The sequence below is a fragment of the Brassica napus genome, chromosome C4 (genome assembly GCF_020379485.1).
Source record: "Brassica napus cultivar Da-Ae chromosome C4, Da-Ae, whole genome shotgun sequence".
NCBI classification, from domain to species: domain Eukaryota; kingdom Viridiplantae; phylum Streptophyta; class Magnoliopsida; order Brassicales; family Brassicaceae; genus Brassica; species Brassica napus.
Window position 1 is genome coordinate 6,650,721 of NC_063447.1, and position 10,724 is coordinate 6,661,444.

The 10,724-nt window shown below is 40.2% G+C and overlaps 2 protein-coding genes across 2 annotated transcripts; one reads left to right on the forward strand and one right to left on the reverse strand.

The window, feature by feature from the left end:
• The first annotated feature begins 303 nt into the window (after nucleotides 1–303).
• Nucleotides 304–7,125, forward strand: LOC106410365 (RNA helicase aquarius-like). Its single transcript, XM_013850854.3, has 14 exons — nucleotides 304–773; nucleotides 862–951; nucleotides 1,131–1,193; nucleotides 1,422–1,508; nucleotides 1,598–1,750; nucleotides 1,841–1,977; nucleotides 2,171–2,405; nucleotides 2,582–2,692; nucleotides 2,853–3,911; nucleotides 3,993–4,253; nucleotides 4,663–4,848; nucleotides 4,958–6,112; nucleotides 6,250–6,603; nucleotides 6,698–7,125. The coding sequence occupies exons 1-14, from the start codon at nucleotides 375–377 to the stop codon at nucleotides 6,905–6,907; spliced, it is 4,500 nt and encodes a 1,499-aa protein (XP_013706308.1). The 5' UTR covers nucleotides 304–374; the 3' UTR covers nucleotides 6,908–7,125.
• A 301-nt stretch (nucleotides 7,126–7,426) lies between these two features.
• On the reverse strand, nucleotides 7,427–10,192 carry LOC106411211 (sodium/pyruvate cotransporter BASS2, chloroplastic-like). The gene is made up of 13 exons (XM_013851920.3): nucleotides 9,894–10,192; nucleotides 9,688–9,793; nucleotides 9,474–9,588; nucleotides 9,335–9,376; nucleotides 9,139–9,252; nucleotides 8,988–9,050; nucleotides 8,770–8,897; nucleotides 8,586–8,667; nucleotides 8,386–8,437; nucleotides 8,207–8,304; nucleotides 7,948–8,106; nucleotides 7,764–7,853; nucleotides 7,427–7,675 (listed from the first exon to the last, which is right to left on the reverse strand). The coding sequence occupies exons 1-13, from the start codon at nucleotides 10,003–10,005 to the stop codon at nucleotides 7,598–7,600; spliced, it is 1,239 nt and encodes a 412-aa protein (XP_013707374.1). The 5' UTR covers nucleotides 10,006–10,192; the 3' UTR covers nucleotides 7,427–7,597.
• Between the last annotated feature and the right edge of the window lie 532 nt (nucleotides 10,193–10,724).

Below are 10,724 nucleotides of genomic sequence, written 5' to 3' on the forward strand. Positions count from 1 at the left end.
AAAACTTATACCATTGGCACGCCTCTGAGTCAAGGTGCTTTGTTTGTCCTCTTGGAAATTGAAAAGAATATATCAAAAGAGTGTTCTTCTTCACCTGGCTAATGTCTAGAATGCTTTTGCTACGTACGGGACAAATTAAATATTACTCCGGTACGAATCGAAAATAAAATTTTCGGTTTCCGGTTTGGTTTGATATTTTGACTAAAGACACTCCTCGAGCCCAAATCTCGGCCCAAGTCCAGCCGGCTATATACTCGGGTCGGGTCGGGTCTTTAATACCGCCTTTATCTTATACGTTCGACGAACCTCTCCTCCGCCAAGGCTTAAGCCCTAAACATCCCGCCGTAACTATCTCATCCATCTTCCGCGCGAAGATGACGAAGGTCTACGGAACAGGCACCTACGACTTCAAGCGCCACAGAGTCGCCGAGTATCCACTCGCTGCCAAGCCGCTCGAGTCGAAGCCTGGATCCAATCTCCCGAGCTCCATCACTCTATCGGAGATCCAGCAGGACAGGCTGACGAAGATCGCCGAGGAGAGCTGGATCAAGACCGGCGGCAAGACGCCTGAGAAACCGTTCGATCCGGAGGTTGTAAAGGAGATTTACGCGACGGAGCTGAAGGTGGTCAGTGGCCGTAAACCGGTTCCGCTGCAGCGGGTGATGGTTCTGGAAGTGAGTCAGTACTTGGAGAACTATCTGTGGCCTAATTTCGATCCCGAGACGGCGACGTTTGAGCATGTTATGTCGATGATTCTTATGATTAACGAGAAGGTAGAGTTTTTGCTCTCGTTGCGTATATGACTGTTTGTGAATGATTTGGTAAACAATGGAATTTGAATTGGCTTTGTGTACTTTGTAGTTCAGGGAGAATGTGGCGGCTTGGATTTGCTTTCATGATCGTGAAGATCTGTTCAAGAAGTTTCTTCAGAAGGTTCTTCGCCTTAAAGAGGTTTGGTGATCTTCTTTTTCAGATGATTTGGATTCTACTTGTGCTTTAATGGATTCACATATCACTGCTTTATGAACTTCATAGACTTTGCTATAGATTTGGGGACGTAGTGATAAAATATAATCACTAAAGTGTTAAACCATTTGTATATTCATGTTGTCTTTGGGTTACCATTGCAGGGAAGAGACTTGACTACTGCTGAGAAGACAAATTATTTGGTCTTCATGATCAATGCTTTCCAGGTTTGTTCTGTTTCTTGAATATAATTTTGTTATATCGGTAGCAAATTGTGTTTGATTGCTGCTGCACATGGCTCAAGATCCTAAATACATTGTATAGTAAGCAGTAACCGCTGACAGTAAAACTGTGTGCTACTTCTTACAACCTTTTGTTTCACGTTTCTGCGAAGATCGTATCTTTTTTGCTATTTTTGGTTTTCTTCAATATCCTTATCTGCGTGATGTTTACAGAGTTTGGAAGACGCGGTGGTTAATGAGACTGTTCTAAGTCTAGCAGGATTACAATCTTGGCACAGTTTGTCTTATGGACGTTTCCAGGTAGGGGATACCATTCCCACTTATTTTGTTAAAGATGGTATAGTGTTTCGTAATGGATCTGATTTCATCATTGCTTTTCACAACTGTAGATGGAGCTCTGCCTTCAACCTGATCTAATAAAAAAGTGGAAGAGGTTATCAAAGAAGTGGGCAGCTGAGGCAATGTCAAAGGGAGAGCAATCTGATCCATCCTCATCACCTGAAGCAAATTTTGTGCGAAGCCTAATAGAAGAATTTGTCGAGGTAATATGCCTATTTTTTATTAGGCTGAAGTGGTATATGTTCATCAAATGTTTTCGCACAGTTATGGAAAATTCATATATTTTATTCCAGGTTCTTGATCACGGGGTTTTTGCGGATGAGGGTGATGATACTGCTGGACTTCAATTGGTCGATGATTCTTCTGTCTTATACTGCGAGAGATTCATGGAATTTCTCATTGATATGCTGAACCAACTTCCAACAAGAAGGTATTATTAATATTTCACACCAGGGCCTCTTTGCAAGTTATTTGTAGTAGGTCAAGATCTGTATTCTCCGTTGTAGGTGTTTTTTGGTCCTGATAGTATCTCCTTTATAACATCTAGATACGCTGTGTCTATCTCTCTGTACCATTCATTTACTCGACCTTATTTTGTCTGTCTCTATCTCTGACTATTACAGATACTTAAGACCTCTTGTGGCGGATATAGCAGTTGTTGCCAAATGTCGACTGAGTGTCCTATACAAACATGAAAAGGGGAAGCTTTTCGCCCAATTGGTTGACTTGTTACAGTTCTACGAAAAGTTTGAGATTAAGGATCATGATGGAACTCAATTAACTGATGATGAAGCTCTTCAATTTCATTACGATCGTTTTATGGCGTTTCAGCTACTTGCCTTTAAGAAAATACCCAAGGTATATCCTGCTAACCATGGTTTCTTAATAGATAGTTAGTTTTGCGTACTACGTTTTTATTTTGTTACTGATGGAATTTGAAGCCTTCAATCTGCTGTCTTCCTTTATTCACTAATAATATTTTCGGGTTGCCTTCTCTAAAGTCTAATATTTCTTTGTTATCTTGTTTGCTTCAGTTGCGAGATGTGGCTTTGGCTAATATTGGTTCGGTTCACAAGAGTTCTGATCTTCGGAGGAGATTGTCTGCGCTTTCTCTTGAAGATTTAAGGGATGTTGTCTGCTCAAAGGTATATTTCTGGAAGGTTCACATCTTAATGGAATCTTGCTGCTGCTGATTTTAGTTTTTTTTTTTAAATTAATATACTGCTGTTCAGTTATAGTTTCACTCACGACAATAATACACCTTGTCACCTGCATTAAACCTCATTTTCATTTGCTTTTGTGCAGCTTAAACTGGTTTCAAGAAATGATCCTTGGGCAGATAGTAAGGATTTTCTGACCGAGGTCGTTGTCTCCTCCTTTGAGAAGCAACAGTCTCAGAAAGAAGCCATAAACGCTCTGCCCTTGTACCCAAATGAGCAAATCATGTGGGACGAAAGTGTTATTCCAAGCATTAACTATTCTGGGGAAGGTTGCCTTGCTCTCCCAAAGCTTAATCTTCAGTTTCTGACACTCCACGATTACCTCCTTAGAAACTTCAATCTCTTCCGTCTAGAATCTACCTATGAGATTCGCGAAGATATACAGGAAGCTGTACCACATCTTCTTGCACACATAGATAACGAGGGAGAAACGGCTTTTCGTGGTTGGTCACGAATGGCCGTTCCGATTAATGGATTCAAAATCGCTCAGGTGAAGCAGCCTAATATTGGAGAAGAGAAGCCATCATCTGTGACTGCAGAAGTTACCTTTAGTATTAAGAGTTACAGAACACAGATAAGATCTGAATGGAATTCCCTTAAAGAGCATGATGTACTGTTTTTGCTTTGTATACGCCCTTCATTTGAGCCATTAGGTGCAGAGGAAGCTGATAAAGCTACAGTGCCACAGAGGCTTGGGCTTCAGTATGTTCGTGGTTGTGAAGTCATTGAGATCCGTGACGAGGAAGGAAATCTGATGAATGATTTTAGTGGAAAAGTTAAACGGGATGAATGGAAGCCCCCAAAAGGTGAAATGAGGACTGTGACCGTCGCTTTAGATGCTGCGCAGTATCACATAGATGTTACAGACATTGCTGAAAAAGGTGCCGAGGATGTGTATGGCACATTTAATGTGCTAATGAGGAGGAAACCAAAAGAGAACAACTTCAAGGCTATTCTGGAATCTATCAGAGATCTCATGAATGAATATTGTATTGTTCCGGAGTGGTTGCATAACGTATTTCTTGGGTATGGAAACCCTTCTGCTGCACAGTGGCCTAATATGCCAAACCTATTGAAAACCGTGGACTTCAAAGATACTTTCCTTGATGCAAATCATCTCAGTGAAAGTTTTCCAGATTATGAGGTTAGTAATTATTTTCTTTGGTATATGGTTTTATGTAAAACTGCTTCTTTTTCCATGTCTCACATAACTCCTGCATGTTAGGTATCTTTCGTCAATTCTGATGGTGAGGAAGTTCTGGATCCAAGGCCTCCCTTCAGAATCACTCTTCCAAAGACACTAAAAGGGAATGCTAATGCTCTTTCTGGAAATAAGATATCTGAAATAAATCCAGCAGACAATGCTGATATGGTGGATTTATCCCCAAAGGAGAAACTTATTGTTGAGGCCTATACCCCACCTGACCCAGGGCCTTATCCTCAGGACCAGCCGAAGCAGAACTCAGTTAAATTTACACCTACGCAGGTACTATTATTCTCTACATCCTCAGAGCAGTATGCTCATTTTATTAGGACCATTTGGTTATTATATTGTGCTGCCTATGCTCATAAGCTTTATTTATTCGTGAAACTTCTTTGAATAATGAGAAATTGATCATCTTAGAATTCATATGTCCTTATAGAAGAAGTCATACGAGAATGCTACGCATCATCTTTATGCCGCCTCATTGTGTATAGTAAAGCATTTGGTTTTGGTTCTGGTTCGTCTCTTTGAACGATATATGTTCTCATGCTACTCAATTTTGTTCGGAGAAAGGTTTACCTGATGTTCAAAAACATTTTTACCTCATGCTATTCAACATATGGTTTGGATTCAAGGTGTATAATTTTTAGTTACAAGTTGTGATCAACCCATACCTACTATTGTCCTGCAGGTTGGAGCGATTATCTCTGGTATTCAGCCTGGGCTAACAATGGTTGTTGGTCCACCGGGTACCGGAAAGACTGATACAGCAGTGCAAATCTTAAATGTGCTATATCACAACTGTCCTTCTCAAAGGACCTTGATTATCACTCATTCTAATCAGGCTTTGAATGATCTTTTTGAGAAGATAATGGAGGTACTGCTGGCATCTCTATGCGTTCTTTTTTATTATACGGAGTATTATCTTTTGGTTTAAAACTTTAACGGGTTCTGACATACCAATGTTGCATGGTTTATTTTTTCAGAGGGATGTGCCAGCGCGGTATCTACTTCGTTTGGGTCAAGGTGAACAAGAGCTTGCCACTGATCTTGACTTTAGCAGACAAGGCCGTGTCAATGCCATGCTTGTTCGACGTTTAGAACTGCTCAGCGAGGTTGAGAGACTAGCAAGATCTCTTCAAATTCCAGAGGATGTAGGCTATACTTGTGAAACAGCTGGGTATTTCTGGTTGCTTCATGTCTACTCGCGTTGGGAGCTATTTCTTGCTGCTTGTGCTGGAAATGAAAATAATCCATCTTTTGTTCAAGATCGCTTCCCGTTCAAAGAATTCTTCTCAGACACGCCTAAGCCGGTATTTAGCGGGGAGTCATTTGAGAAAGACATGAGAGCAGCTAAAGGTTGTTTCTCTCATCTCAAGACTGTGTTCCAAGAGCTAGAAGAGTGTAGGGCCTTTGAACTACTCAAATCAACTGCTGACAGGGCAAATTACCTGATGGCCAAACAAGCAAAGATTGTAGCAATGACGTGTACTCATGCAGCACTAAAGAGGAGAGATTTTCTTAAGTTGGGGTTCAAGTATGACAACTTACTGATGGAAGAAAGTGCTCAGATTCTGGAAATTGAGACTTTCATACCAATGTTGCTTCAGAGGCAAGAAGATGGCCATGCACGACTCAAGCGCTGTATATTGATTGGTGATCACCACCAGCTTCCTCCCGTGGTGAAAAATATGGCTTTCCAGAAATACAGTCACATGGATCAGAGTCTGTTTACGAGGTTTGTGCGTCTTGGTATTCCTTATATCGAGCTTAATGCTCAAGGAAGAGCCAGGCCAAGCTTAGCCAAACTGTACAACTGGAGATACAGAGACTTGGGAGATCTTTCCATTGTTAAGGAAGCACCCGTCTTTCATAGAGCAAACGCTGGATTCTCATACGACTATCAGTTGATTAATGTGCCTGATTACGAAGGGAGAGGAGAGTCAACACCATCTCCATGGTTTTATCAAAATCAGGGAGAAGCTGAATACATCGTCAGTGTCTATATATACATGAGATTGCTAGGATATCCTGCTAACAAGATATCAATATTGACGACATATAATGGTCAGAAGCTCTTAATCCGTGATGTTATCAACCGTCGATGTGTTCCCTATCCTTTCATCGGCCCGCCTAGCAAGGTAAATTATCTATTCAAGTATTTATTAGATGTTCATATGATAGTTATCATGTAAACGACTTTAGTCTACATGTGTGAATATAATGCTTCCATATATATATTGGTGTTTTGATTGTCTCCGCTTTGTTATTTACTCAGGTGACTACAGTGGACAAGTTCCAAGGACAACAGAATGACTTTATCTTGCTGTCTCTTGTACGGACCCGCTTCGTTGGGCATCTACGTGATGTGAGAAGGTTGGTCGTTGCAATGTCACGTGCTAGGCTCGGACTGTATGTGTTCTGCCGTCGCTCCCTCTTTGAACAATGCTATGAACTGCAACCAACGTTTCAACTTCTTCTGAAAAGACCCGATAGGCTCGGCCTCAACCTGAGCGAGAACACATCAGCTTATACAGAACGTGCTGTGGAGGAAGTTGGAAATCCTTATCTTGTTCATGATGTTGAAGAGATGGCACACATAGTTCACGACAGGATGAACGAGTTCTACAAGGTAAAGACACAAACTAGTTTTGCTTGGATAACTAATTTTCTTTTGTTTTGGAAACTGGTTGTTAATGTGTGTTAATTTCTTTTGGGAGGGACAGGCACAAGGTGTGTACGAGCAATGCCAGAATAACATGCCACAAATCGAAGATGGTAACCAGGACATGGAGAGTGATTCAGTTGTAGGTGAAGATGGTGAATCTGAGAAGACGGTGCAGCCAGAGTTAGATGGCGTAGTTGATGAAACATCGAAGGAGATGGAGGTGGATAATGGAGTTAGCAGTGAGAATGGAAAGGCTGATGAGAACTAGAAGAGAGGTTCGAATGGAATAAAAGAGCGATCCAGATCATTTGTTTGCTTAATGTAAGATATTTTCTTAAATTGTACTGAGTAAATTCTGGCGAAGTAGTAAAACTAACATGGATTGCTTCCCCACCGACAGTCTTTGTTATAACACTTTTGTATTTGAGTTTTCATTTCGTTGGTTTCTAAATCAAAATACTCAACTGCCGAGATAAGTTAAAGAGATGTTATTTGTGTCTTGATAAACAAAAAGCCTGGTGATGAGGTGCTGCATGATAAACTTGATGGATATGGAGAGTTACTGAGGGGTAATATCACTCTTGTTGTTCTGATAGGCATCTTCAAATGTTGGGAGAGTAATGGGATAATGGTCTTGGAGTCTTGGATGTAATCACGTCAGTCATTCCAAGCTAGTTTAATGTGTTTTTGCTCAAGTCTTGGGGTTAGCTTGTACATAAAGTCCAAAACGGATACCTTGTCTCAGCAGAGGCGATGACTTGCAAATACAGCAGTACTAGTAGTCGTAGATGGATAAATAGTTATGCATGATAATTAAACAAAAATTGACCACAAATTCAACATGCAAGATCTTGCTTTTGTCTTCCTAACATAGATCTTGTTTTATGTCTTTCAATAAAACCCAAGGGAGCAAGTCTACAAACATTACAACAATCCACACAAATAGATAATTCCTACTTCACTCTTTGAAGTCATCCTTGTCATCTTCTGGAATCGGTTGGTTTCTCCAGAACACGGCTAAGCCACTTCCACCGAGCTGCAGAATACAATCAAACATAGTTACAACAATGCCATTGAACATAGAGTACACTTGGTTCGAAAGATGATGCCTATGAAAAACTTACAGCCATGCAGACCACACTGACTGCAGAAGGAACAGCCACAAGAGGGTTTGTGAAATGCTTTTGTGCAAGCAAGAACCCCAGCGCTGAACTCTGCAGTTCACAAACACAATAACGTTTCTTAATAAATAATTTGTAACAAAACAAAACGGCAATATACATATTGGTGTAGGAGAAATGAACTTACTTGCATTCCACATTCTATAGAAATGGTACGGGAAGTAGACTCGCCGAAAGAGAACTTTGAAATCCAATAGCCAATAGCAAAGGCCGCCGCATGAAGGAGTGCCACAGGGAGTATAAGTTGAGCTCCTTGTGTTTTCAAAACCTCTGAAACTTGTCCAATCTTTTCACAAGATCAAAAAACAAAAAATCAAGAGTCAATACTACTTTCACTCCTAAACATTCAATAAAGAAATGTTTTCTAGCTGTATGAATTTACTTACAGGGCTAGCACAGAGAAGAGTGGTGAGAATGACTCCGATTAGAGGTGTCACTGATATAATCTTCGACGTGAATTTAGGAAAGAACTCATTGGCCAGAACTGTCACACACAATGCATAAAAAGACATCAAGTCCGTAAGGAGTCATAGGCAAATTCATTGTTCTAGAAAACAATACTTACCTCCAACTATAGTAGGCACCAACACTACTTGAAAAGTGCTAAGAGCAAGTCCCTGATACAAACAAAGTGGATCCATAAGTGATATAAACAAAGTGGATCTATTTTGCTTCCTTCTACTTTAACCATGCAATAACTTAATGTTTTGGCTTAATGAAATGGATCTTATAATTAAGCAAAATAGTTGGAAAAAGAAAACTCACAGCAGCATCAACAGGAACAAGCTGGCCAGCAAGAAGCTTAGTGAGAAGAGGAGTCATTATAATAGCCCCAATAGTTGAACACCTACAAATATTAAAGAAGATATTATATATAAAAGAAAAAAAGAAACTAAAGCGTCCAACCACATTCAAGAACAAACAAGTGAACGTAGAAGTATATATATACGTTGTCATGAGTACAGAGAGCGCAACGTTCCCCTTGGAGATGTAGGTTGCAACATTGGACGCTTGTCCTCCAGGGCAGCATGAGACCAGGATAAGACCAGTCGCAAGAGGTGCTGAAAGCTTAAGTGTCTAACATAAAAAAAAAAACAGAATAGGATTGTATTAGTTACCTCCTGACAATCATCAAGTGCATAAAGAGTTCATCAAAGAGAAACATACCATTGCAATGAGAAAACCTAGCACTGGCTTGATCATATACTGAGCAAGAAAACCAACACCCACCTGCATAAAGACTCCAAAAACGTTAAAGGAGAAACGTATTTAAAGAGTAAAGAATCAATACACCAGTGGTTCATTCATTAGGTCTCACCGTCCAAGGATTGCGTAAACATCTTCTGAAATCTTCAAAGGTAAGAGTTAACCCCATGGAGAGCATGAGAAACCCAAGACCTAGAGTGAATAGATCTGTTTCCAACCATGTAACCTACAAAAAAAATAACGCATAATCTATTAGCGCCAGGGGAAAACACAGATTGGTATATAGAGTAAACAAATAAGAAACATACCAAAGATGGCTTGAAGATGCCAACAAGTGTTCCCAAAATCACCTGCGCACCAAAAGAAAAAAGCATCACATTTTCACCATTATGAGAAATCAAATGCATGCATAAAGAGAGTTCATCAAAGTAGAGTAGTAGAAAGTACCCAAAGTGGGAAAAGAGTGGTCAAAAGTTCAATAGTCTTCTCGTACTGGCTAAGTTCCTTAGGAGAGCCTTCACCTGACAAATCTGCAGCAGCATTGCAAACAACCTTGCTGCTCCTGTAAAATTACAGTGAACATCTTAAAATCTAAAAGGGGATCTAACTTTACACTCAACACACAGCAAAGTAGAGAAGATTTGACTGTTCCCAAAGATACCTGGAGGAAGAAGCTGATTCAAGAGCAAAGACAGAGCTTAGAGGTTTACTGTTCTGAACCCTCAAACTTAGTCCAGTTTTACCAACAGGAACCAACTTGAGACAATCTGAAAAACACACACACAAGAAAATGATTCAGCAAACAAACAAACAAAAAAAGAGAGAGACTTTGTAAAAAAACTAGAGGATCTTTGTTATTATATATACCTAAAGACTCAGTTTGAGATCTCCTTGTAGTAAGAGAAGGAAGCCTGGAAGTGCATTGGATCCTTACTCTTGCATCAGTTGGCAAAACTCTGGAAAGAGAGGCCATGGTCATGGAAGGGTTTTAGGAGGATCACAGAGAAAGAGACTTTGGGAAAATGAGAGAAGATGACTCCAAAAACACAGGAGGAAAATTAAAAGGGTTTTGTGGAGAGGAGGAGGAGAAGCCCTTGTTATGTGATTTGGTGGGAGATGAGAAGAGCCACTCATTTTTTTTAGGAAATCTCCAGAATCCTATCTGCAAAATATCTCAAGAAAATTGTGTAACGCATCAGTTTTATTTTTGACATGCAACATGTTAAAAAAAAAAAACGATTAAAAATGCAATTCTTTTTTTTTTGCAACTTTGTGGAAATAAATAGAAAGTTGGAGGGTTTTATTGCAAATTTCGATACTTAGATTTAAAGCCCAAGTTAGTACGAATCTAAGCCCAATAAGACAGAACAGCTGTCTTTCTCGGATCACTACTGTTTTGTTTAGGCGTGTTGGACCTAATTATTAAGCCTAATGACTCAAATAATATATGGCAAAATGTGAAAATGAAATGGGCCTATGGATTCTTTCAAAAAGCCTTGTTGGCTTTAATGAAATGAAGTTAACAACATCCCACATTGGTTGGGAGAGTTGATTTTGAGGAGTATATATATGTTTTCATGACATGAGAGGTTAAACAGCTCAGAGGAAGAGAGAGCTCCCCACACGCGCGCCGCCGCCGCCGTCCGGCTTGGCTCCGGCTCGGGTGGAGGGCCTTTGGCCCGATAAGAACTATTCTTT

Excerpts from the sequence above, each read along its gene's own strand:
- LOC106411211 (XM_013851920.3), bottom strand. The coding sequence starts at position 10,005 with ATGACCATGGCCTCTCTTTCCAGAGTTTTGCCAACTGATGCAAGAGTA. Across the intron at positions 9,589-9,687 it reads GAATCAGCTTCTTCCTCCAG|GAGCAGCAAGGTTGTTTGCA; the intron begins GTATCTTTGGGA and ends GTAATTTTACAG. Across the intron at positions 7,854-7,947 it reads CTATAGAATGTGGAATGCAA|AGTTCAGCGCTGGGGTTCTT; the intron begins GTAAGTTCATTT and ends TGTGAACTGCAG.
- LOC106410365 (XM_013850854.3), top strand. The coding sequence starts at position 375 with ATGACGAAGGTCTACGGAACAGGCACCTACGACTTCAAGCGCCACAGA. Across the intron at positions 1,509-1,597 it reads TGTCTTATGGACGTTTCCAG|ATGGAGCTCTGCCTTCAACC; the intron begins GTAGGGGATACC and ends TCACAACTGTAG. Across the intron at positions 1,751-1,840 it reads TAATAGAAGAATTTGTCGAG|GTTCTTGATCACGGGGTTTT; the intron begins GTAATATGCCTA and ends ATTTTATTCCAG.